Source organism: Elephantulus edwardii, unplaced genomic scaffold (genome assembly GCF_000299155.1).
Source record: "Elephantulus edwardii isolate Elephantulus edwardi_28Jun2011 unplaced genomic scaffold, EleEdw1.0 scaffold00033, whole genome shotgun sequence".
Classification (NCBI taxonomy): domain Eukaryota; kingdom Metazoa; phylum Chordata; class Mammalia; order Macroscelidea; family Macroscelididae; genus Elephantulus; species Elephantulus edwardii.
The window spans coordinates 5,793,791-5,820,215 of record NW_006399783.1 but is presented as its reverse complement, the minus strand read 5'-3'; the positions used below and the strand labels follow the sequence as shown (position 1 = coordinate 5,820,215).

General features: G+C 42.7%; 1 protein-coding gene across 2 annotated transcripts in view; it reads right to left on the bottom strand.

Annotated features, from left to right (window-relative positions):
* Positions 1-26,425, bottom strand: part of TENM2 (teneurin transmembrane protein 2) — a 1,365,940-nt gene that overhangs the window by 192,435 nt on the left and 1,147,080 nt on the right. The window contains exons 10-12 of one of the 2 annotated variants that reach the window (XM_006884325.1): positions 18,638-18,832; positions 9,383-9,583; positions 7,443-7,655 (exon numbers count right to left, since the gene is read on the bottom strand). In XM_006884325.1, coding sequence (XP_006884387.1) covers positions 7,443-7,655; positions 9,383-9,583; positions 18,638-18,832 — 609 coding nt within the window. The remainder of the gene's footprint in view (positions 1-7,442; positions 7,656-9,382; positions 9,584-18,637; positions 18,833-26,425) is intronic. The other variant, XM_006884326.1, reaches the window with a different exon arrangement.

Here is a 26,425-nt window from a genome sequence, read left to right as displayed (position 1 = left end):
GTGACCCTGGAGGACATTATGCTGAGTGAAGTATCTCAGCACAAAAGGACAAATACTGCATGGTGCCACTGTTGTAAAACAGGACTGACATCAGGGTTGGAGGAGACTGAGAAAGATGGGTTCAATAATGTATACTGCATTGCAACAGATAAGGGAGAAAACTATTCAGTAAAACATCTTTGCCCGCCAAGGAAATAATCTCATGTTTGTGTACTATATTCTGGAAAACAATTATTATTATTTTTTAATTTTTTAAATTAATTTTAATGAAAATTTACAGAGACTTTGGATTTCCATTCATTCATTGTTGCACTTTTCTCTCTGTCCAACCCCACTCCTGGAAAACAATTGTATGGACACTATTGAAAACAATTTTGCTCTTTGAAGACACTGAGGTTAAGAAATTTGGATGGCTAGCCAAGGGGCACAGAGACAAGTGTAGAACACATGTCTCTCCTGAACTCTGTCTTTCCCTGTGCATAGTTTAGGATCCTTAGAAGCAAAGATTGTGAAGTTTTGTCTCACATACTTGGGCCCCTGTTATCAGAAGGAGCCGGTCTCGGGAGAAGGACATCAAACCTGCAAAGGTGAAGAGGGTCAGGATAAGGAAAGAAGACCCTCCGTGGGACAGACTGACAGAGTGACTGCAACAATGGGCTTAGCACTGTAGATTGGAGATTGTGAAGATGGCACAGCGTTGAACAAGGTTTTGATCTATGGTACATGGAGTTTCTATGACTTGGAGGTGCCTTGATGACATCTAATGACAATGAAAGCATTGTAGACTTAGAAAGAGTTTGATTCTTTGTGAAAGTTCAGATGGCAGAGTGCTCACTGTACTCACACTCATTGCTGTCGAGTGAGAACCAACTCAGAGTTGACCCTCCAGCCAGTTTTTTGGAGGCTGTCACACAAGAGAAGATTGCCCATCTCTCGCCCTAGGAGTCGCTGGTAGATGCGAATCACCAGAGAGGCATGTCTTTTGGGTTGGCAGTGCAACTTGAACTACAAACTAGGTTGTCAGAGCCCTTCATTGTTGACTAAAGCAGCACAGTTTCTTTTTTTTTTTTTTTAACAGTTCTTACTTTTACATGCTTTCCTTTCTTTCTGAGTGTAGAACCTTCCTTATGCAAATGCTCACCTATTAATTTCTATTATAAGAGTCTCAAACAGCTTTGAGTTCTTGGCTCTTGTGAAGTCATTTACACCTCATGTCAAGCTTTTCACTTGTGAGGTCTGACCCTGTCACCCTGGGCAACAATCAGTTGCTTGGAAATATTAAAAAGAGAGTACCAAGAAGGTCCCTTGTCACTGTCCTCATAGAACTAAAACACCAAACACTCCTCTTTCTCTCTCTTGATGGGAGCTAAGGGAGCTCAGCCAGGAAATTAAAAGATGAATTACATTGAGAAAGTCTTCTGTTAGAGACTTCTCCAGAGTATTGAAGAGCAACAATGTCAGTCTGGAAACTAAGGTTCACCTGATCCAGGCCATGGTCTTTGCTAATACTTGCTATGCAATGACTAGGGATGACAGAAAGAGAATTGATGTCTTTGAGCTGTGGTGCTGGAGAAGAGTATTCAATACACCATGGACTACTAGGAGAACAAACAGGTTTGTTCTGGAGAGGGTCGAACCAGGCTGCTCCTTGGAGGCAAGGATTCTGAAGCTTCACCTGACATACTTTGGACATGTTGCAAGGAGGGATAAGTCCTTGGAGAATGACGTCATGCTTGGGAAGGTGGAGGGACAGTGCAGGAGAGGAAGACCCTTGATGAGATAGACTGACTCACCGACTGGGGTAATAGGGTTAAGTGTGCCAGAGACAATTAAGTTTGGCCCAGGATAAAGCAGGGTTTAGAGCTGTTGCACACAGGGTTGATAGGAGTCGCAAGCGACTCGATGGCACATAACAACAACAGCAACAACAACAACAACAATGGGAGCTCTCATGGTGTAGTCTGTAGGGAATTTTGCCACTAACCCAAAGATGATGTCTCTCTGGTGATTAAAATCCACAAGCAGGTCCTTGGGAGAAAAATGGACAATTTCCTCCTGTGCAATTTACAGCCTCAGAAACCTGCTGGGTCAGCTATGAGTCAGTTCTTATCTGATGATGAATTTGAGTAAGTTTTTTAAAATTATATGAATGATGTTAATAAATTACACAGGAAGCAACACAAAAACTATGTCCAGCAAAACCATAGGATGGGTAAAACAAAGTTAAAAGGGACATCTGTGTCCCTATTGCCTCTTGTCCAACAGGCAATGGAAGCTTCTCTTTAACATTGAGTACATAAAAGTAAGTAAGTGATGTGAGCTCACTACTTACAGAATTGTTCTTTACCTTCATGTTACTATTTGCAGTGCAGTGAAAATGTGTCCACTAACTTCTACCTCCTCATCTTTGTTCTGGATTTGAGGAGAATTTGGGCATGGATTGGCAAGTCAGAGGCATGTGAAGATTCTGCTCTGCAAGGGGAGGGCTCCTATTTTGACTAAAGGTGTGTGAGAGAGAAGAAAAGGAAATCAACAGTGTTAACACCTACTGTACTCTGCTAAAAAGTTACCCATAATCCTTACCAATGAAAGGCTGTCACTTCAGGTTTTCACTTCAAAAAAGATGAAGTTCCTAGGATAGGATACAACAAGAGTCGCTAGAGAAATAGATTAATTAACCTATCAGAGAATTAGCTGCTTTCACAGACCCTAGTGGTAAGAATGGCTCCACAGTGGCTAATTCCATCTCAACTTGATCTCATTGTAAAGACACAAAAGCTCCAACGTTCAAGGACAATAGCAGCGACAAGTTTCCATGACTGTGAATGAGACTGGAATGAGATGCCGGAGCAGCTGTACCCAGTCTGAAGCTGGTTAATTTTTATAGTCACTTTCTTCCCAGCCTGTTCCCAACAGCCCCTGAGCGCTCTCCCTCCTGGACTGTGACCCTGTCTGCTTCTGATTACAATCACTTCATCAGCATATCAGATTGTCGCACGGCTGGTTCTACCTTGGGTAAAGATTCATTTTCCTTATTAACATTCCAAGAACCGATTTCTTTCCCCATCCAATTAAAGAGGAAAAATAGGAGGGTCCCAGTGCAATTGTGGGAAAAGAAAACTGTTATGACTTGTGACACACAGGCAGGCCACTAAAGCCCCATGTGGTCTTTGCTATCAGGTCCTTGCAACTCAGGAACACAGTTGGGAGGTCGGGATCACACAGACAGAAGAAACAGGTTGGAATAACCATCACAGGCATTGCTTAGCTACTGCACAGCTCACGCAGAGTGGGGGAACACCCGCTTTGTGGGGAGTTAGCCTGTGGGTGTCTTAGTTTGGATTACTCAGTGTGTGGGAAGCCTATCAGTGGCACTGGAGTCCCGTAGTGACCCCATATTGAAGCAGAACTGTCCTCCATGGGGTTTTCAATGGCTGGCATGGCCTTCCTCGAGGAGCGGGTCACCTAGCCTTTTCTCAGAGGCACCTCTGGGTGGACTTGAACCTCTAACTTTGCCCTTAGAAACTGAGAGTTAGTGGTTGGCCCCACATAAAGGAAATGAGCAGCCCACATTGAGGAAAGAATCCCAACAATGGCCAGTCAACACCTAGCTTCTCTCTGTGCATTCTCTGACAAAGTGAAGGTGATTTCTTCTTATATTTTGCCCGATTGTCTGCTCACAAAACATACTGAAATCGACTCCATCTCTTTAGAGTGTAAGGCATGTGATTGGGGTTTACCAGAGTCCATAGAGATTTTGACCTAATAAAAGTGATATAGTTCCTTCATGTCCTGATGTGTCCCATTAGGTGACCTTCTGAGGTTAAATTACCATGGCTATGGCGGTGGCGGTTGATAGGAGCAGTAACTCATGTTAGCATTGTGTTTAAATAATGAAATGCTTCTAATTACACAGTTATATTCTAATTATTCTTAAAAGGACACTGCAGTCTACCCATATAATGCTAATGTAGTCCAAAGATAGACAAGCATTGTGGTTGATCTGGGCATAAGGTATATTTCTTAGCTATGAAATTCTGTCGCTGCTCGGTCATACGTTGTATATTACTTGTGAGGGGGAAGTAACACAGGAATCATTGCTTGATAGAATTCAGGCTGATCTGTTAGCTTTAAAAGCTCACTCTGCAATGTCATAGCTTATACCTGACTCTTTAATAATAAGCACTGTATTTCTAAGTATAAATACTTTGGTTGGAAATGACAGAGATGCTTTTATGACCAAACATGGTCAGATCTTTGCCTGTGATTTAGAAATCTGTGCTTTTATCTTTATCCTTTTTTATGTCCTTCTATCTCTCTTTTTGCTTCCTTCAGCAAAATAAATGCAATCCACGGTATTGATGGGAATTGTTGGGTTCACTATTTGCAATGACCCCGGGAAAACCACCTCACTATGACCTTTGGAAAACATTCCACAGACAACTCAAGCACCCAACACTAACCACCCGCTTCTCTGTCTTATCCCAAGACTCCCCATGCATTGTTTACCGACAAGGTGCCATTTCACTGTTATTTATTTTCTATTTTCACAATACGGCATTTGAAGCTCTGCTGGGAAAGTCCCGAAGAGCCTCCTTTTCCCTTCCTGACTGTCAGTCTCCCCAAGGAGGAGGACCAATTCGGTGCTTGTAAATTGTGGCATTTACTTAAAATGAATTGACAGGAGCGTCTGCTCAAAAGAAAAGACTGAAAACTCCACGAAACAGCTCTGGGGCCAGAGGTTGAAAAGCAAAAGAAGCAATTATGCGTGTATGAACATCTCTCTAGTTTCTGAATAGCAATGTACAGTGGCTGTTTTTGAGAAAATCTCCATGAACAGAACTGGAAGGAGCTGGCACAGACCCTAGTAAAACCACAGAGCCCTAATTTCTCACTTTGGTGATAATGTTCTTTATCACTTCCATAGCGCAGACTCATAAAGGAGGCCAGAGCTCTGAATAAGAGACTTTCCTGGCCCATCACCTCCTCTATTTGCGGAGCTTTGGTTGGTATATGAATCTGTACTTTATGTCTCTCAAAGCGTGTGTGTGCCAGCTCGTGGAAGTGTGAAATTTGAACCGAACACTTCAGATGGGAGAAACACTTTTCCAATTCAACTTACCCAAAGGGGTAGCTTGAGCTAGACACTGCCTGTGCTCTCTTGTTGGCCATATTCTTACATTTCTCTACTGAGACCCAAATTTGGGTCTCTCATTTAGTTTTCAAAGGACTTAGAAACTATGACTCAACTATTGTATTCTCTTGTCTTCAATGCTATAGTTTCGAGCCTTTCACTGGAGCCACTCATGACACATTTACTGTCCTTTTTCTAATGAAAGTGGTTGCCTGTGTCCTCTCTCTTCTCTCTCCATTAAGACTAGTGAAGCTCTCAACCAGGGGACAGCAAAATTCTGTCCAAGATCAGATGGCTTTGTGGGCCATGCAATGTAGAGATAACATGTCAATGAATGGGTGTGGTTGTGTTTGAGTCACACTTGGCAAATGAAAACAAAAATGGAAATTCATATACTTTTCATGTGTCACAAAAGATTTTTCTTCCAACCCTTAGAAATGTGAGAACTATTCTTAGCTCGTGGGTTGAACAAAAGCAGGCAGCCAGCCAGAATTGACCTGCTGGCTGTAGTTTGCCGACCCCTGCTCCAAGCCATCTGGGCTGCCCTCTTGGAGCTATTTCCAGAATGGAGACAGGTTGTAGGTGGGAGAGAGCCAGCGGGTTTCATGGTGGGAGCCCTTGCCCCCTGGCAGGTGCAGGGAAGAGAGAGAGCAAAGGGGAGGTGGGGCTGGATTGTGTGAAGTGATGATCTGTCTAAAGGTTGCTGATTGGTGAGAGCCTGTTTTGGGGTGGCCTCAGGGTTGTGGAGTCCCTATTTAAATCCACTGAGCATGTACATCACAGGGAATACCCCTGAGGAGTTGAAGCTATTGTTAAGAATCTCGAGCTCTCTTGGTTTTGGGCTGTGCACATCTCTCCCTGGAAAGGCTCCTGAATTATCCCTCAGACTCTGCAGGGAACCGAAGATGAAAGCAGCTGCAGGGGCAAGGGGTGGGGAGCAAGGATCTGGAGTGTCATTGAGAGATTGCAGAAACAATTCACTGCCACTGACTGTCCCGGCAGGGTCCCAGTGCCATGGTCATGGCCCTAATTTGCACACTGCGCCTCGATGCCCAATCAGATGGAGCTTGCGGATCTAACACAGCTGACTTTATTTCTGCTTACCATCAAAATGAACAGCATGGGAAACTGAGTCTGACCTCTCAGGCTAGCCCCTGATGAGGTCTCCTAACCCTGCTTCTCCCCATCTCTTGCTCTGCCCTGAGCAATCTTCTATTTCAATGTTTTTATTTCCTCCAGGTGACCACTCTGTACTGGGGACTTTGGGCTTGGACAGAGGTTAGAGCTCCTTACTTGATAACTGGAATCAAAGGCAAGTTCAGCAAGACAGGACAGTTTTAGATTTGAAACTTTACTGGGAGTTTCTTTGTAAGTAACTGGGTTAGCCAGTTTGGCACAAAACATATTTTGGTGAGGGCACATAAGCAACAACCAAAACCGGATGTGTCCAATGCGTTAATGTACAAAATAACTATCTTATAATCCAATCTGTCTGGGAGACATGCAAATCCAAAGAGGATGGATGCCCACCTCTGCAATTCCAGGGCTGATTTGGTACATCGAGTTCTGGACAGGATAATTTTACTTCAAACCACAGTAATGATGATAAACCAACCAAAATAGAAACAAAGGTCAAAACTATGGCTTCTTCAACAAAGAAGATGGTATTAAACAATGTCCTTGGTCAAGAAGTTGATGTGGTGGTGGAAAAGCTGGCATGACCATTCACAGAGAATGAATACCATACCAGAGGAGAAACCAGTTGGTGGAGATGGGGATAATGAGAGGGAGAAAGCTGGGGACAGTCAGATGATGCCCGAGACCGTCACAGTGGAACATGGCCACCCAAGGACACCCAGGCGTCCTGCCTGCATCTAAGCTGGTATGAAATGAATGTATTCCTATGAATGCATTCCTATGGCTGCCAGGAAGCAGGGGTCTCCTAATCCAGCCGACTGGGGGTATCTTTGAGAAGGGGAGATTTGCAATGCACAGTAAACTGGGCTGTTTGAAACCTGCAGGTCCTGACTATTTCCCATGCGTGTGCATTTCTCTCTTCCCAAGATCAGCTCCTTAGATAGTTCTAAAAAATCTGATCAGGTCCCTTTGCTCCCAACCTGGAATTCTGGAAATTGAGGAAAGCTTTTTGGAAATGACCTGCGATCTCGCTTTTCCCTTTCCTGTCCCTGGGGGGATTTGGAGAGGCAGCAGGAATGTGGGAAAGCGCTGTGTCCCTGAAGGAGCAGTCGGTGGCAATGCACGACCATCACTATCGATCTACGATTTATGAAAATAAAGCAATATGTGCCTGTTTCGGTGCCTGCCGTTTGCCTACCAATGGTGCAGTGTTCACCATTCCAGCCCTCTCGGCATTCACATTTCCCATCTTTACAGGTCCCGTGCTCAATGCAGCGGGGGTGGCACACACGCTGGTCACACGCTGCGCCTGTCCAGCCCTCTTCACAGCGGCAGGCTCCCCCGATGCAGACGCCATGAGTGCCACAGTCTACTGAGCACACTTCTGGAAGAAAAACAATGATTACAGCTCAACACCACAGTGGAGAAATTCTCCACGCCAGGCCAGACCACACTCAGGGCCTGGACCCTTGAAGCAGGCCCCACGGCCCAGCAGCCACGACCTCGGTGGACGCTTGTCTCTCTCTTTCTGCTGACTGGGTATGAATTCTTCTTCATCATCATCATCATCATCATCATCAATATTTTTTCTACAGCAGTGGCTCTCAAAGTGTGGTCTCAGGACCAGTAGCACCAGTATCATGAGAGAACTTGTCAGAACACAAGCTCCTTTTCCCCCAGTTGGACCAATATTTAGGAACCCTGTTGGTGGGGCTTAGTGATTTGCTTAACAAATCCACCAGGTATTTTGAATAATCAGAGAGTGTGAGGTGACCAGGGCTTGAGACATCCCAGGAGGAGGTCAGATGGTTGCCATCCGGTTTGGTAGAGCTAGCCAGGAAGATCCCACCCCAAATGATGCTTCGTCAATTGTAACTGTCTGGCCAGCTGGGGGTTTTTGCCCTGTGAGGATCTGAACTGAGCAAAGAGCAGCTGTGGGGTTCACAGCTCTCTATTCATGATGATCACAGACCTGCCCACCCCCCACATTGGCACCTGGGTAGCCCTGATGATGGCTGCTACCTCTGTGCTGCATTTACACAGCCTCTTTCTCAAAGGAGCTCAAAATCTTTTGTGGGTTGGGGAGGAGACAGACAGACAGATATTCACTCTCTGGTGTTCCAGACCTCTCACTCGAGGACAAGCACGTGCCAGACACTCATGCTTACAACAGTCTGAGGAGGGAGGCATGGCTTCTCATGCCAGGGAAAGGGGTCCAGACCGGGAGGGTCGGTGACTCGTGCAAAGTCACGCAGCACAGCACAACTGGGACGTAGATCTAGGACTACCCCCTCCTTTTTCAGAGCCTTGCCTGGACCACCAGCTCAGAGTTGAAGCCGGAATCATGTGGGCTGAGGAGACATCACAAAATAGCCCATGTGAACTGCCTCTTTTTTTTCCTTTCCTTTTTTTCGGAATGAAATATTCATTTCTTTCCCATTGTAGGCAAAGCGTTACATCTACTCCCTTCCTGATTGCCATGGCAATCTGACAGCTGTCTCGCTACCCAGAGGAAGGGGGCGGAATGACGATGGCATGCCCGGATCAGCACTTGTCAGTGAGACTGGAACTGGGCTGGGGAAGGTTGAGGCTGGTTTGAACTGCTGAACTGTTCCATTTTAAGGGCACTCGGGAGGAAAGAAACACACTCTTAATTTTAGGAAAATAAAGTGTACAGTGCAATTTGATTATTTTCCTGTCCCTGGAGTATTGTGGAGCTTTATAACATGGTCTTGCAGCACCCTAAGGGAGCCTCTTTTCTGTTTTATAGGACGTTCTTCCCCATTTTGTCTGGGACTGAATTGTTTTGTTTTGTTTTCTGGTACCTTTAGGGAGTTTACATAAGAATACCTACAATGCGAATGGAAGCATAACTCCCAGCCACTCAACCAGTTGTAGTGATGGAACTGATGAGCCCAAGAACATCTGTTTTGGTTTTTTTCCCCCTCAAAGATCCTACTCTCCATGACTGAGAAGAAAGTACTATGCAATAGACAAAAAGTCCCATCATTCCAACCTAGTGTGAAGCAGAGAGATCCATCCACCTGGGCTTATGAAAGGAACACAGGGCATAAGTGTTTGAAAAAGTGAGAAGAAGACATCTTGACTTACCAACGGAGCAGTCGGGACCCATCCAATTGGGATCACAGCTGCAGAGGCCTGTGTCTGGGAGGTAGGTGCCATGCCCACTGCACTGGTCTGGGCACTGGACCCTGGCCAGTTCACAGTTGAGACCACCCCAGCCAGGGCTACAGAGGCATTCTCCATTCACACAGACCCCGTGGCTGGAGCAAGTCGGATCCAAGCAATCAACTGGAAGACACAAAGGGGGAAATGAACGGGCGGGTCACTTATAGGGCAGGAGTTTACTGCTGAACAGACGCGTGGTTTGATAATTCCTATCCACAGGCAAGTGAAAAGAGCGTCCAGGTGAGGCAAACATATATGGTCCCTTGAAGAGCACCTGAAAAGAGTAAAATCTTATTTGTCAAAATATGAAATCTCAAATTTGAAAAGAATGCAAGTAGAAATTTTCCAAGCAAAATTAGGAAGCATCAGATACAGAAGTGTGTCATTCAACTTTTATAATTTTGCAGGAGAAAGACCTCGGGACCTGTTCCCATAAAGGTTAACTTAAAAATCCATTGTCGCCAGCAGCCCTAGAGGCTGGAGAGGGAGCTTTGGTGGCTAAGTGGTAAGGAATTGCACTGCTTGTCCCAAAGGCATGTGCTTCAAAGCCATCAGATGCTCTGGGGGAGAAAGATGGACACTGCCTCTGAAAACTCACCCTGGAGGGTCAGCTGGGTCAATTCTGACTTGACTGTACATAACAACATGTTAAAACAATAGACTGGAGACGAATTGTTCCACAGGATTTTTTCCAAGGCTGAAGTGTACCAAAAAAGACTGTCCATTCTTGCTACTGGGCAGCTAGAGTTTCAAATCATTGCCCTTTCAGTTAGCAGTCGAGCATTTGATGACTTCTAGATTACCATCGGGCATGTGACACACTGGTGTCTAATGCCAGACACATTTCACACACTGGGGTCTGTGAGAAGCTGGCACAGGATAGGACAGGGCTCAGATCTATTGTATATGAGATCTGTTGTTATGAGTCACACAGGACCCCATGGTACCTAACAGTAATAATAATAAGAGAAATGTGGCATACTATTCTTGTCACCTGGGTCACAATGAATCAAAATTGACTGGATGGTAGGTAGCAAATTAGAAATATTAGTACCTTGATTAAACTGCATCTGAGATTTTAAGAAGCTGGCACATAAGCACCTGCGATGTCTCTACTCATATCACCAAAACCAATTCTCTCTTACGAGGAGAACAAAGTGGTGGCTCACTCTACTTCATCAGTGTTTGACTTCAGAAGGCAACAAGAGATTAAAAACAAACTCCTGAGCCACCTTCAAAACTAGAACTTATTTAAGGTTAAGGCTAAAATTCGTTTCTACCCTCTGAGCACACCCCGACTGAAGGAGTTGGTGTGCTGGATGGAAGAAGTAGAGTTGGACATAGAAGTAATCCAGTAGGTAATCATGAGTGGACTGAATGGGCTAGTCTATTTGGTCATGAAAATGAACTTCACCCAGCCAACTGGATAGGTTAAGGGTCATTCATTATGCTTCTCTCTGTTTTATGATCTAATTGACCATCTTAACAATCAAAGTGGACCTATTTACCCAGTAGGTGACAGGAAGATTATAAGTGGTTGTGATCACATTGATTCCAACACATGGTGACCCCATGCATGACAGAACTGAACGGTGCTCCATGATATTTTCATGGGTTTCCTGAAGTAGGCAGAAACTAGGTTAGTGCCTTCTCCCAAGGCAGCTTTGAATGGACTGGAATTGTCAATATTTTCATTAGCAGCTATTGACCCAGGTTTTCCACGAAGATTATTTCTTCAGAATCCATTCAAAAGGAGGAGAAGAGTGAGATGTAACAGGTTGGTTTTTCAAGACAGGAATTTTTCCATAAGAATGGGACCTCAAGTCCTGGCCATCCATCTAGTTCAGAGTTAGAGAAACCCTATCTTCATTAAGCATTCCTTGGAAATTAGGAATTTCCATGTCATTTGAAGAAGAGAACCCTGTAAATCATGGGGTTTGAATTGTGCTCCTACAGGGTGTTTGGCTATTGCTTGGTAGATTGGATTTGTGGAGGACTCATCACCATATTTGATGGATTAAGATACATTTAGATTAAAACATCTGAGAAGCCCTGGCTTCTTCCATCACCTGCAGAGTGAGGCACAGTGGGCCTGAAACCACTTTACATTTCTTTTCTTGAGCTTTTAGGATGACACAGTTGGCTGTAATTCAGTTCCCCGTGTGTGTGAATGCCATCTTGTTGTTAGAGTTCTTATAGGAAATTCCATTTTCTCCTCTACGCTAAATGCTAGGGTTGAAGCATGTAAAACTTAGATCCTTATGTCATTCTCCACCATGCAGAAGTGGTGGCTTCCCAGAGTAGCCAATTTTTTACCACGTACCCTATCACACTCCACACGTCAAATGTAATTTTTCTTTTATGGTACATACCATTTTAAAAACTAGTGCTATCTTGATTCTGATGCAATGTGATATTATTTAGATTAGATTATCCAGACCACAAACACTAGTTTGGGGGATATTATTGTATTGGAGGAATTTGAATTTATCAGAAATTACAAAATTGTAATTTCATGAAGCTTCCAAAGAGAATCCTCTCTCAGAGGCCAAAATTGGAATTTTCAGTATTAACAAATATTTCCAAGACTCTTATTTGGATATTCTCAGAAAAAAACCCACCAGAATTTATTAAGATAAATTAAAAATTGCCAATGATTAAAAATGATTTTTAAAAAACCCTCAGGAACACACTCTGAGATAGGAAAAAATGGAAATGGTTTATTAGGGTGGAGGGACAGCACAAGAGAGACCCCAGATGAGATGGATTGATACAGTGACTGGGGAAATGGGGGTTGGTGTGTCAGAGTCAGTGAGACTGGCTCAGGACAGGGAAGGGTTCAGAGCTGCTGAACATAGGGTCGCTATGGGTCACAGGTAATTGACAGCACATAACAACAAGAACAACAACAACAACAATAACATTAGCATGTGATTTCACTTTACATATTGTTGTTGATTGCCTTTGAGTTGAGCACGACTTGTAGCGATCCTGTGAACAAAGGCCGGAAGCCTCTCTATAACTATCAACATTCTGGGTATATTCTCATTAGGGGGAAGTCTCTGAATAAGGACATTTATACTTGGTAAATTAGAAGATCAGCAAAAAAAGGGGAAGAACTTCAACGACACGGAGTCACACAGTGGCTGCAGCAGTGAGTGCACGTGATCAACGAGGATGACATCGGATTGGTTTGTTCTGTTGTTGTACACGGGGTCCCCATAGGCTGGAAGCAATTCCATGGCATGAAATAACAGCAATTACCACTTGGGATGTGTGTGATGACGTTCTGGTTACTGTAAAATTAAATGCATTGTCTTGGGGAATATAACTTCTGATGAAATAAACCCTTTTTGATACCGTTAACTTTGTTCTCTTCAGAGTGGTGAAGTATATATGGCTATAAAATAGGTTCAAATGCAGAGAAGACATACTACATACTACAAAGACACTGTGTAAAGCATTCTGTATCTCACGCCTCACACCATGAGGCATTTGGTATGAGAATGAGTGACAGACTTCAACTTCGCTCTAAGCAATTGCCGTTAGAGGAGCACACTTCCATGGGAACAATTGACAAGAAAGGGACACGGTGCTAACAGCTCCTTTACTTTTGGAAAGAATGCTGTGCAATTTCAGATCTGCAAAATATGAACACAGTCATTCTGAACCAATCATGTTCATATTTTGCCAAGAAAAGAAAATCCTGAAGCTCCAGTTTTATACCCTGTCCCCATTACTAATATAGCAAAATCAAAACATGTACAAAAATATCATGTGGGTTACATGCCTCAAAATTTGTTCTTAATCTATAATTAGCCATTTAAAAGGTTTGGCGAGGTGCCAATGGTGAAGAACTTTCAAAAACACAGATCATAATTTTTCCCCTGAAAAGATGAAATAATGAAAAGAATTATACCAAAGAAAGAGAAAAATTATATTCCCCCCTCCCCCAGATAAATTAGCTCTCACTTTGGTATTCTGAATCAAAGTATGAGGAAAGCAGAAAAATCCACTGAGATTTATTAGCTCAGTACTAGAATGTCATCCAAAGGACCATTTATCGTATCTAGAAATATGAGCTACCTCTTTCCTGGTCAGTTAAACCAGTAAACATGCCCTCAGTGCCATATAATTACTGCAGCTGATGGAATAACAAAATTCAGACTTTAAGAGAGGGAGTTTACCTATGAATTTTAAATTTGGTTCTAATTTCATAAGACGGTCTTTTAGCCACTCCCTCAGAGTCTTTAGCGGGCGGAGGGACTGTGGCATTTTACGAAGCTTTATAAATAGAAATGGTGTTATATTTAAAAGGGGGACAGTGGCCTTTACTAGCTAAGTACCCTGTGCCTTGAAACACTAGCCCCCTGGCAGCTGAAATCATTAGAACTCATTTAGTCTTGAGCCCTCTGTAGGTTTGACAAAAAAGGGTTGTGAATGCAATTTCTATCCCTAAGGATGAAAAAGGAGGTCAAGGAGTTTTACAAACAATATGTACCATAAACCCCTGAAGAACCATGAATTACATTTATGAAGTTAAATGTCATTGAAAAATGACTCAACCATGAAACTGACATGAAAACATGGCTGACTTAAACTAATATGTCAATTCCTCTCTCATCACCTTCTCACTCCCCCAGACAGCACTGAATGAAATGTTGCAAATATGTCCTTTCATTTTCTTGTGCAAATTTGTTAATAGTACAACAATGTTTATGCAGCAAAAATGTAGGATGGCAACTATTGATTTCGTTGCCATGGCTGTTTCAGGTAAATTGTTTGAACATTATGACTATGATGAATATCAGAAATAAAAAAGCTAAATGGAAGGAAAACTGCTGATCCCAGACTTTCTGGTTCCATTTCCTATTTTGAAAACAGCCTATGAATCACCTTGGTTCATTCTTTTTGGGTAGCAGAAATCAATAGAGGAGAGATTTCATCCTTTCATAATGATCCACGTGGTATACTTGGTTGTGGTTGTTTTTTTTTTTTTTATGGTTAATTCATTCTGAAAATTTAAATGAGACTGATAGTGATAGTAAAAGTGTGGAGGAATCACTTGAAATTCCACTCATACTGATGTGCACAATCTTTACTGGAGGGAAAAATTCTAAGACTGGCAATGTCATTGCTCCAGCACTTTCCTCCTGCCCAATGATGTATGCAAAAGGTCGTTTTAACCTTTCTTGTCATCTTACTGGCCTCTCCCATGTTTTCAGCGAAAGCAGCTTTGCCTCCTGCAATCCATTTATCTTTAAGGACCTTAACCTTTCGAGCAGGGTTATTAAATCAGTATTTCCTCCATCCAAACTCTCAATTTGGTTTTATGATGCAGGCAGAGGGAGGCTACCTTTTATAATGGAGGAAAAAGAGAGAGAGAGAATTGTGCAAGTGACGATCTGGGGGTCAGACTTCTGGGCCCCATTAAAGAGCATTACCACTGATGTATTGAAAAATCTTAGTCCAATAATATCATGGATGCTGACTCTTTGTCATAATAGTCCTAAAAAACTGTAACCAGTTACCGGCAAGTAGCTTCTGACTCATGTGTGCCAGCCTTGAACTGTGCTCCTCAGTGGAGGATGCTTTAGATAAAGCTTGCCAGGACTACATTTTATTTATTGTATCTAGGACTAGACTAGACTAGACTAGACTAGACTAGACTGCAATACAGTACAATACAATACAATACAATACAATACAATACAATACAATACAATACAATACAATACAATACAATACATGTATGCTGTGCACTTGTCTGGACCAGAACTTCTAAACTTTTTGTTAGCAGCAAGTATGTTAATGGTCTATTTCACCTAAAAACTATGAAATAATAGTACTCACAATGAAAGTGTATCTCTGCATGTCTACGAATAAGCTTCTATTTTTCCCTGTGTTGAAGGCTGGAGAGATCACTTATTTTGTACGGAACCCAGGAGGTTCATATGGCAGTAGACTGGGAAACAAAAAAACCCTCACTGGTGTCCAATGGGAAATGACTTGAAATTGACCCTCTAGAGGATTTTGAGAGGCTATAAACTCAAGGGAGTAGATTGCCGGTCTTTCTCTCTCAGAGCATTGGTGGATTCACATTGGTAGAGGCGCATCACTTTTGGGTTAGCAGTGTACGTCACTATGGACCACACCACCAGAAAATCGCCCCCCAAAAAGTACCAGCTGAGGAAACCTGGCAATGCGTAGTGTAGTATATGTTGGACTGCTAAGTAAAAGGCCAGTGGTTTGAATCCAGTAGCTGTTCCATGGGAGAGAGATGGGCAATCTCCTCCCATAAATATTTACAGCCTGGGAAACATGCTAGAAGAAGTTCACTATGAGTCTGCTTAGACTACAGAAGGGAGGTTCTTTCTTTTAATATTTAATGTGCGGTGTAGAACTGGAGGCCCCATCTCATCAGAATGAGAGACTCAGCCTGTATCAGGTTAGTGGTAAGAAGTTGAGAAAGACTGCCAGTGGAGGGCTTCTTAGAGGCTCTCTCGCATGTGGGCATTCTGGGCAGTCACCTTGAGCTGTCTCTAACAGTGCAGAAAGTAGGCTTCCCTCTTTCCTTAGTTGCTGATTCCTTCTCTTCTGTGAACATAGTGGAGCCGGCCAGTTTGTGTCACATGGAGGTATCTCATTGGGGGATGGGAATGGTGGCAGGAGCTCAGATTGGATATAGGGCAGGGATGGAGCCAATTCCAAAGTTAGCAAGGAGGCAACAGGCTGAGGGGGCTGAGGGTCTTGCCTTTCCACTAGTTTTGGTTGATTATTTGTGTGATGAGAAGCTATAATGAATAACCAGAGACTATCTTCTTTAAGGGCACATATAGAAAGGAAAGGTTGACACATGCTTTGCTGAGTTTTCCTTGCCCTGTGGATACCATAGCTCGGTTCCAAGACCTTGCTAAAAATGGCTCTTCTGAAAGAACTAACCAGAGTGACCAGGACTAGTTAGAGCTGGTTTAGGAGCACTCCCAGAGAGATGTTCTTCCTCTCTGACTCCTTCACCCACTCCTTACATCACTTTCTTTTAATTGTCAAGCCAGTCTCTGCTGTACTTAGTCAGGTTGGACTCAGTCTGTTCTGTTTCCTGACTTTGCTTACGTGTAATTGAGCCCACTTACTTGTGTGGTGTTTACTGCAGTCCAGTTGAGCCCTGACTCACGGCAGCCCTGTGTACAGGTGGAGTAAACACTGGTCCCCTGTGACTGAACCACTGTGAGCTTCTGCCGTGAGCTCCTGGGTACTTCCAGCCCTCTGCACCCCACCACTCCCCTCTGATTCTGTGCAGGCATCCAGGAATAGTTTGCCCCACATGGTGCCATGCCGCTAAGTGCCATGAATACTTAGAACCTTTCGAGCCTGACTACTTCTCTATTGTGACAGATTCTTGCTAAATTATTTCCAGAGAAATCTAATGACCTCATTGGTAGGGAGTTATGCTGCCAATCCAAAAGCCTGTAGTTTGGATCCACCAGATGCTCTGTGGGAGAAAGATGGAAGGTTTCCTTTCCTGCAATTTATAGCCCCTGAATACTTGCTGGAGAGTCAGCTATGAGCGAGTTCTGACTCTACAGAAGACCTAAACAACACACAGTTCTCAGGGAATGGGTGTGAGCCACAGGAGGCTGCACTGCTAACACCAAGGTTGCACCTCTCTGGTTGCTGGAATCTACCAGTGTCCCTGAGGGAGAAAGATGGGCAATCATCTCCATGTAACTGATAGCCTCATTCCCAGCAGAAGGTCAGCTATGAGTCAGATCCCACCTGATGGCGATGAATAAGTAAGTGATATTGGCCTTAGATTAACAGGAAAAGTATAAAGCAACATGGAAAAAATAGACCGATTGGGTAGTCATGTATCTATTTCTCTAACTAGGGAGCTCCAGTGGCCTAGTGATCAGGGGCTGCACTTCAAACACGAAGGCACAAGGTTCAAAGCAGCCAGAGAGATGGGAAATCTCATGTGTGATTTGTTGTTGTTGTTATGATTCAGAATCGACCCCATAGCTGACCCTCCAGCAGATTTTCAGAGGCATTAAATTGCACAGAAGGAGATTGTTCATTTCTCCCTCTGGACAAATTGGTGGATTCAACCCTAGGTCACCAGAGAACTCCTTTTAAAACTCTGAAAACTTGCTATGAGTCGGCTCCAACTTTAAGGTACATAATAGCAACAGCAACAACAATTTCCCTAGTTAGTTTTAACAATTCCCAATGCAGAGGAAAAAAAACACTGAGAGAGAAAGGAAGGAGAAGGAAATGGAGAAGAGGACATGAGAAGATTGAAAGGCAGAGAAAGTGATTTAAAGAGAAAAATAAGGAAAAGGAGTTCTTTCTAAAAATGAGAGTTAAAACCAAACATTGCACTGGCCCATCCCTATAGTCCTCTGCTCCATAACATAAAAAGTCCTCAGAGTCGAGAGATGTGAAGATCTCTGCAACTGCAAAAGCTTTCTGGGCAAAATGAGGACCCAGGATTAGGCTCATTAGCAAAGGCCAGGATTTGCAGATAAATGCCTCCTGCATTGGTTAAAAAGATCTCTGGTGGCCTAGTGGGTAAGGAGTTGTGCTGCCAACGCAAAGGCACACAGTTTGAATCCACCAGCTGCTCCTTGGGAAAAAAGATAGGCACTCTCTCCTCATGTGACTTACTGCCTCTGAACACTCTCTGGAGGGCCAGCTACGAGTTGGTTCTGACTCAACAGCATAAAACCACGACTGCATTAATTAAAGTGCCTGGCTGATAATTGTAAGGTGGGCAAGTTGAACCTACCATCCGCTCTATATGAGAAAGATGGGTCAATGTGCCCCTATAGCCTTGAAGCCTGGTGTTCTGCCCCTATAGTCTTAAAGCCTGGTGGTCTGCCCCTATAACCTTGAAGCCTGGTGGTCTGCCCCTATAACCTTGAAGCCTGGTGGTCTGCCCCTGTAGCCTTGAAGCCTGGTGGTCTGCCCCTGTAGCCTTGAAGCCTGGTGGTCTGCCCCTGTAGCCTTGAAGCCTGGTGGTCTGCCCCTATAGCCTTGAAGCCTCGCGGTCTGTCTCCACAGCCTTGAAGCCTGGTGGGCCGCTCTGTTCTTCCCGCACAAGGTTACTGTGGGTTGGGGCAGACTTGATGGCAATGTATTTGGTTTGGGGTTCTCCCCAGCAAGCCCCAAGATGCTTACCTTCCTCACAGTGTTCGCCTTTGTAGCCAGCAGAGCAGACGCAGTTCCCGTCAATGCAAGAGCCATGGCCCCCACAGGTAGGATCGATGCACTGATTCAGAGGCACGTCACACTCCGCACCCTTCCAGCCACTGTAGCACTGGCATGTCCCTTTAGAATATTGTCCGTTCCCACTGCACAGAACAGGGCAGGCGGCTGCGGAGACCAAAGAGAGAGCACCAGGTCATGAGAGCCAGCATCTGAAGGGCTGTGTCGGGCTAAGGAAGCAGAATCTGCCTGGTGTTCTGTCTGTGCCACTAGCTGGCTGGGGACTTTGGCCACAGAGGCATGAGCCTCTACAAATATATGATATCAGCACCAACAATCACAGCCATAGTAAATCTACTACTAAGAACATTTGCACCAACTACCAGCTGAATGCGTGCCATGTCCCTGAGCGGTGTAAATAGTTAACATGCTTTGCTGCTAACCAACAGTTTGGAGCTTCAAGTCTACTCAGAAGCACCTCAAAAGAAAGGCCTGGAAACCTACTTCCAAAATCCCACCACTGAAAATCCTGTAGAGCACAGTTCTACTCTGACACTCATGGGATTGCCAGGAGTTGGAACAGCTCCGCAACAACTGTTATGAGTCAAGCACAGTGTAGATAGAGTATGTCGTGGGCACTTCATTATTAACTCATTACAATCACTCTAGAAGGCAGATACCAGGCTGGATCTAGTCCAAAGCTGGGCTCTCAAATACATGACATTGATTTCTTATCTGGTTGGTGGTATTGTGGGTGAAGATCCATGGTATGATTACACGTAGCTAACTCCTCATAGGAAAGAAGAGTACAGACTAGAGATATGAAATCTCCACGAATGAATATTTCAGCTGGGACCCTCTCACATACTTGGATGGGGAGAAGACTGACAACTCATAGGAGTTCTCAGGTATGAGATTACCTATAGTTTTCACTGGTTTGGCCCCAACTTGCCGTCTTAGAGCTTATTAAGGAGCCCTACTAGTGTATGGGTTAATCACCAAGCTGTTAACAGAAAGAGTGATGGTTCCAATCTACCCAGTGTCTCCACAGAAGAAAGATCTATTGATTTGTTCCTTTAAGAAGTACAGCGGAGAGAAGGCTAGGGGGCTGCTCCACCATGTCCTTGGGAATTGCTAAGAGTTGCACATTACTCAACAACTCCAAATGACAAAGACAAGGCTTCCAAGAGTAGATCCCAACTCGAGTGATCCCCCATCCCATGAAGCTTTTGAAATCTAATCATATTACTCTATCCCAATCAATCATCACACCCTGATCTATCAGTTCTCATTTGTTGTCACATTTCTATTTGTTTCCACAATAATTTACTTTCCTTCTGTGCATGTTTCATTTTTAAAGGATACAGTACGACTTTCAAGGACAGGAACTATACTTATCATTATGAATTTCTTTCTAGTGCTATGCTTATCAATGTTGTATTGATTCAGAGGTTATTTCTCTTACATTCTTGATATTCAGGGATTCTTAGGTGATGGAATTATTGATAGATTCTCAATGGTAATTTATAAAAAATATGGAAGAACAGTTTTTAGATTGGGCTTCTTTTATTTTCCTCCTGGGAAAGTGTCAAGTTTTACTTTAATTGCAAACTAACCTAATATAAAAAAACATCTCAGCATTTGAAGTACAGATGTGAAAACTCTTGGGATAATAATTTTTAGAGTTCTTATCCTCATGATGCTTAAGGAGAAGGATATCTAAAGAGTTGCTACAGATGCTGGCTGTCGAAGAAAATCTTGAGTAAAGACGGTAGAATCCAGAGCACCTAAGATTCAAATCAGTGACTACACCAATATGAACCAGTGGGATAACTTGCTGGCTTTTTTAAAGTTTTGGGAAGACCGGGAAGACATCATTTCCTCAGGAGACACATGCTAAACTACAGGCCAGGGATGGAACATTTGTGAACAACCATTCCACCTACTTCCATCTCTGCAGACATCATTAATTAATTATAGATCTTACACCCCTGAGCCTAGAAAGAGTCAAAACCTTCAACACAGTGCCCGGCCTGAGAACTCCAAGCAGGGAGGGTTGAATTCAAGAGAAACATACTTGTCATTTCTGATCTAGATAAAATTAGAGGTAACAATGAGTGGGAAGACTAGATTCAACATAATTTCCTCTTCTTGCTTCCACTTTACACACTGAAATAAGAAAACAGAAAAATTTGACTACACCACATGCAGCCAGATGAGCTTCCAAGAACTGATTCTGAAATGAGGATTATATGCAGAATGTTGAGAATAGGAGTGAAAGTAATATGAAATCACCATCAGTGGGCTCTTATTGCACACCTGGTTCATTCATTCTCTATGAATGGCAGAGGACTGCTTTTGCCAGTTGCCATTGATTAAGTCCGCCTCTGATGTGTGACTCCTCCATGCACACTTGCTGGTCCTGCACTATCTTCATGAGCACCTGTAGATTAGATTGTTGCAATCCACAGGGTTTCCACAGACTGATTTTTGGTAGTTTGCTAGGCCTTTTTTCCTGATCTTAGTTTGAAAGCTGTGCTTAAATATGTTCAGAACCATAGCAGCTTGCTACTCTATACTGACAGATAGGTGGTGAATGCTGATGGCACATTGGCTGGGAATTTAAGTCTTCCACATGGAAGGGGAGGATTCTACCACTGAACTACTGCTCCCCTTTAGCAGAATTGATGAAGTAAGAAACAAGTAATAATTGGCTTTATTAATTGATAAACCTATTTCTGTGGTTCAGTGCCATCAAGCATAAATTACAGTGACCCTATGAACAACAGACCTGAACCTTGTCCTATCCTGTGCCATCCTCTTCATCTCTAATACACTTGAGCTCGTTGCTGCAGTCACTGTGTTAATCCATTTTGTTGGGGGTTTTCCTCTCTTTTCATTATCCTCCACTTTTTAAAGCATAATGTCCCTTTCCAAGGAATAGTTTTCCCTAGCAATGTACCCAAGGTATAAGAGACAAAGTTTAACCATCTTTGCTTCCAAGGGACACTCTGGTTACACTTTTATCAAGACATATCTGTTTGTTCTTTGGAAAATTTGACATGGGATATTCAGTACTCTTCTCCAGTACCACAGCTCAAAGGCATCAATTCTTCATCCTTATACATATGTTCTCATCCTTATGGTCCAGCTCTCAGATGAGTAGAAAGTGGTGGAAAAGATCATGACCAGAATCAAGTGCACCTTAGTCTTCCAATTGACATCACTGCTCTTCAGTATTTTGGAAAGATATCTGACAGCAGACTAGCTCAATGCAATATATCACCAGATCTCCTGACTCTGGTACCTAGACTATTGACTGTCGATTCAAACAAGATGAAATAATCAACAACTTCAATCCTTTCTCTATCTGTCATGATGTTGCTTATTGGCCTAGAAGTGAAGACTCTTGTTTTCTTAATGTGAGCTATAACCCATATTGAAAGCTGTATTCCTTGATCTTTTGCAGCAAATGTTTCAAGTCCTCCTCACTTTCAGCAAGCAAAGTTGTGTCATCTGCATAATGAAGGTTGTTGATGTGTTTTCCTCTGATCCTGATGCCACACTCTTCTTCAATAGAGACCAGCTTCATGAATTATTTGCTCAACATTCAGACAGTTAGGATTGTTCTTTCATTATTCTTAATAAAATGGGGTTTCCCCCCAGTATAAGCTCTAAGTAGTGGGGGAAAAATTATAAGATTGACCAGAAGCTAAGAATGGGTTTTATTTATAACTAGGTGCTTGGGAAATAAAATTTAAAATGTGACCTAGTTTAAATTACTCAGGGAAAAGAAATGGAAAGCAGCTAGGTCAGAAAGTTCTCCACATGCCAAACACAGCTTTCCTTCAATATGCTTGCTACCTACTCCCCAGGAGTGTGCTCAAAAATGCAAAATGCTGTGGTGTTCCCTTCCTGGAAAGCAGGGCCTTGATGGAGTGGATGGATGCCACATAAAAAAGTAAAAAGAAGGCTAATTAGAGGAGCGAGGCTAAAGAGTAATTAATTTGCTACGGGGCAAAGAGAGTGCAGACAAATGCCAGGTGAGCTCTGCCAGTGATCAGGGCTGACCTCACAGACAGCACCTTCTAATGGATTCATTCTCAGACATAAGTCACCTCAAAGCATCATACATGGAAGGCTCAGCCTGCTCCTCAACTGAGAGGCTGATTGTGAATTAAGGACTTCCTGAATTAATAGGCTTTCTTATATTCTTAATGTCATCAAATTTGTGTTAACTTTATGTGGAGTTATTGAGAAATCCTCAATGAGATGAACTGATTTGACAGCTACAATTATGGTCACAAACACACTAGTGATTGTGGAGATGATGCAAAACCAGGCAAGGTTTTGTTCTGTTTGACTATAAAGAGGCCATGAGCCAAGGAAGCTTGAAGCAACTATCAAAAGATTAGGGAAAACAATTCTGTCTCCACTCCTTACCAAGAAGTAAATGGAACACAACTGGAAAGAGAAAAGGTTTTTGAGAATTTGAGGTAATTAATACTATCTCTCAAAAAATTAAATGTCTACAACCAGGAGAAGATAAAATAGATGAATGGGATCATCTAAGAATCAAATCCCTATGCACATCCAAAACCTTCTCCAACAGGGTAAAAAGGGAAGCCACAGACTGGGAAAAAGTATTTTGGGAATGACATGTCAGATAAGGGACTTATATCTAGAATTGATAAAATACTTGAGCACCACAACAAGATAAAGGCAAATAGTCCAATTGAAAAATGGGCACAGGATATGAAGAGACACTTCATCAAAGAAGACGTTCAGATGGCCAACAAACACATGAAGAAATGTTCAAAATCCCTAGCTCTAAGAGAGATGCAAATCAAAACAACTGTGAGATATCATCTCACACCAGTCAGAATAGCAAAATTTAACAGAACAGCAAGCAACAAATGCTGGCGAGGTTGTGGAGAAACTGAAACCCTTATTCACTGTTGGTGGGAGTGTAAAATGGCAACCACTGTGGAAGGTGGTGTGGAGCTTTCTCAAAAAGTTGCAAACAGAGATACCATTTGACTCAGCAGTTCCACTACTGGGAATATACCCCAAAGAGACCATAACTGACATCCAAGCAGATATATGCACACCCATGTTTATTGAGGCTTTGTTCACAATAACAAGGAGTTGGAAACAACCCAGGTGCACATCAACAAACGATAGAGAAGCTGTGGTATAGTCACACAATGGAATACTACGCTGCATTGAAAAACAAAGAACTCAAGCAATATTACTCAAAATGGGTGACTCTGGAGGACATTATGCTGAGTCAAATATCTCAGTCACAAAAGGACAAACACTGCATGGTGCCACTGCTGTAAAAGGGGACTGATATCAGGGTTGGGGTAAGACTGAGAAAAACTGGATAAATTGTGTATACTTCATTGAAACAGATGAGGGAGAGAATAATTTAAAAGCAATAAATGTTAAGGTATTCTAGTTATCACAAGCGTCCACAATTAAGGTTGCATAGTGGAGTGTACTTGGGGTGGTGGGAGGGGTGCGGGGGGATTGTATACCAAAGAAATAATTTTTCTTCTACTTTTCAAAGAGAGGAGCGAACTGGTGGGGGGCGGGAGGGCAGGGCAGGGAGAAAAGTACAACAATGAATGAATGGAAATTCAAAATCTCTGTAAATGTTAACTAAAATTATTAAAATTAAAAAAATTAAATGATGCAGGAAGCATCAAAAGAAAATAGAAACAATTCAAAGTCACTGTTCTACAAAGAATTGGTTGATATTTAACTGTTTCAGGAAGTACAATCTGATCAAGAACTGAAAGACTGAAGGAAGAAATCCAAGAAGCATGGAAGGAATTGGCAAGAAATGAGGCTTCAGGAATTGGCAATATCAATGATGTTTTAATATATGGAAGCAAGCCTGGAAGTGTTCAACTATCATCTATGCAAATAAATTAAGAAGAAAGTGACCAGAAATTATTCCCATTTCTGTCCATTATAAAGAAAGGTGATCCAAAAGAATCTGGAATTTAATGGACAATATTATTAATATTATAGGCAAACAAAATTTTGCTCCAGATAATTCAGAAACAGTTGCAATGCTACAGTAACAGGGGAATGCCAGAACTTCATGCCAAAATCAGAGGAAGATGTGGAATGAGGACTATGATTTCTGAGGTCAGATGGATATTGGCTGAAAACCAAGGCTTGTTGTTGTTATGTGCTATCCAGTTGCCTGAGGCTTATAGCAACCCTATGTACAATATCCCTGAAGCCTGCTCTATCCTGTGCCAACTTAATTGTCCCTGATATATCTTCTCCAGTCACTGTATCAATGCATCTCATCAGTGCTCTCCTTCTCTTTCTCCAACCCTCTGACCATCCAAGCATGATGTCCCTCATAGAGATGTTTATTTATTTTACTAACTATACAAAGGGACTGAACTCTGTGGAATAGATCAAATTATGGTTAACATTGCTAACAATGGGAGTTCCGGAGCATTACATTGTGCTCATGTGAAACATGTGCATAACCCAAGAAGCAGTTATTGGACAAGGGAATAGCCCATGGTTTAAAATCAGGAGAAGAGAGTGTCAGGATTTTATTCTTTAACAACACTAAGCATTGTTGTTGTTGCTGTTGTTGTTATGTGCCATTGAGTTGCCTGCGACTCATACTGACCTTATGTACAACAGCCCTAAGCCCTGCTCGATTCTGTGCCAATCTTATTGTTTCTGACACACGTAACCCCATTACCCCAGTCACTGAATCAATCCATCTCATCAAGGGTCTTCCTCTCCTGTGCTTTCCCATCCAAGCATGATGTCTCTCTCCAAGGACTGGTCTCTCCTTGCAAAATGTCCAAAGTATGTCAGATGAAGCTTCAGAACCTTTGCCTACAAGGAGCAGCCTGGTTTCACCCTCTCTAGGATGAACTTGTTTGTTCTCCTAGCAGTCCATGGGATATTCAGTACTCTTCTGCAGCACCACAGCTTAAATGCATCAATTCTCCTTCTATCATCCCTAGCCATTGTCCAGCTTTCCAATGCATAGAAGTAATTGCAAAGATCATGGCCTGGATCAGGCGCACCTTAGTCTCCAGACTGACATTGTTGCTCTTCAGTACTTTGGAGAGGTCTCTGACAGCAGACTTTCCCAATGCAATTAATCTTTTTATTTTCTGGCTGCTGTGGAGCCAAGCAAACTAAAGCTGTTACCAATCTCAATCTCTGTAACATCTATCATGATATGGCCAAGCAGCCCAGTGGTGAGAATCTTTGTTTTGTTGATGTTGGGCTTCAATCTATATGTGGAGAAAATAATCCATGATGATAGATTATTTGACAATATCATTACTATTACATGAAAGTAAAACTTTACTCAAGGATATCTAAAACCAGTTGCAGCAAAGATCAACAAGGTACTGCCAGAAATTCACGTTGGATTAAGAAGAGGACCTGGAGAAAAGGTGAAGATATTAAGATTTCATTCTACTTTGATTGTATTCACAATCAATGCTCAGGAAAATCACAGTCAAGAAGCTAAATTACATATTAAAATTTGTAAATTTTCTGCAAAAGATCTCTTTAAAGTGTTAATGAGAATTACTGTTACTTTGAGGACTAAAATGCACCTGAGCCAAGCCATGCCTTATATGCAATTGTCTAGAAGGGGCTGCCAATTGCAGCAGCAGAAAGGAATTGGCAGATACAGAAGAATTTAATGAAATAACATTTGAGCAAGAGCCTATGGTGATGAAGGAAGAAGTTCAAGCTGCT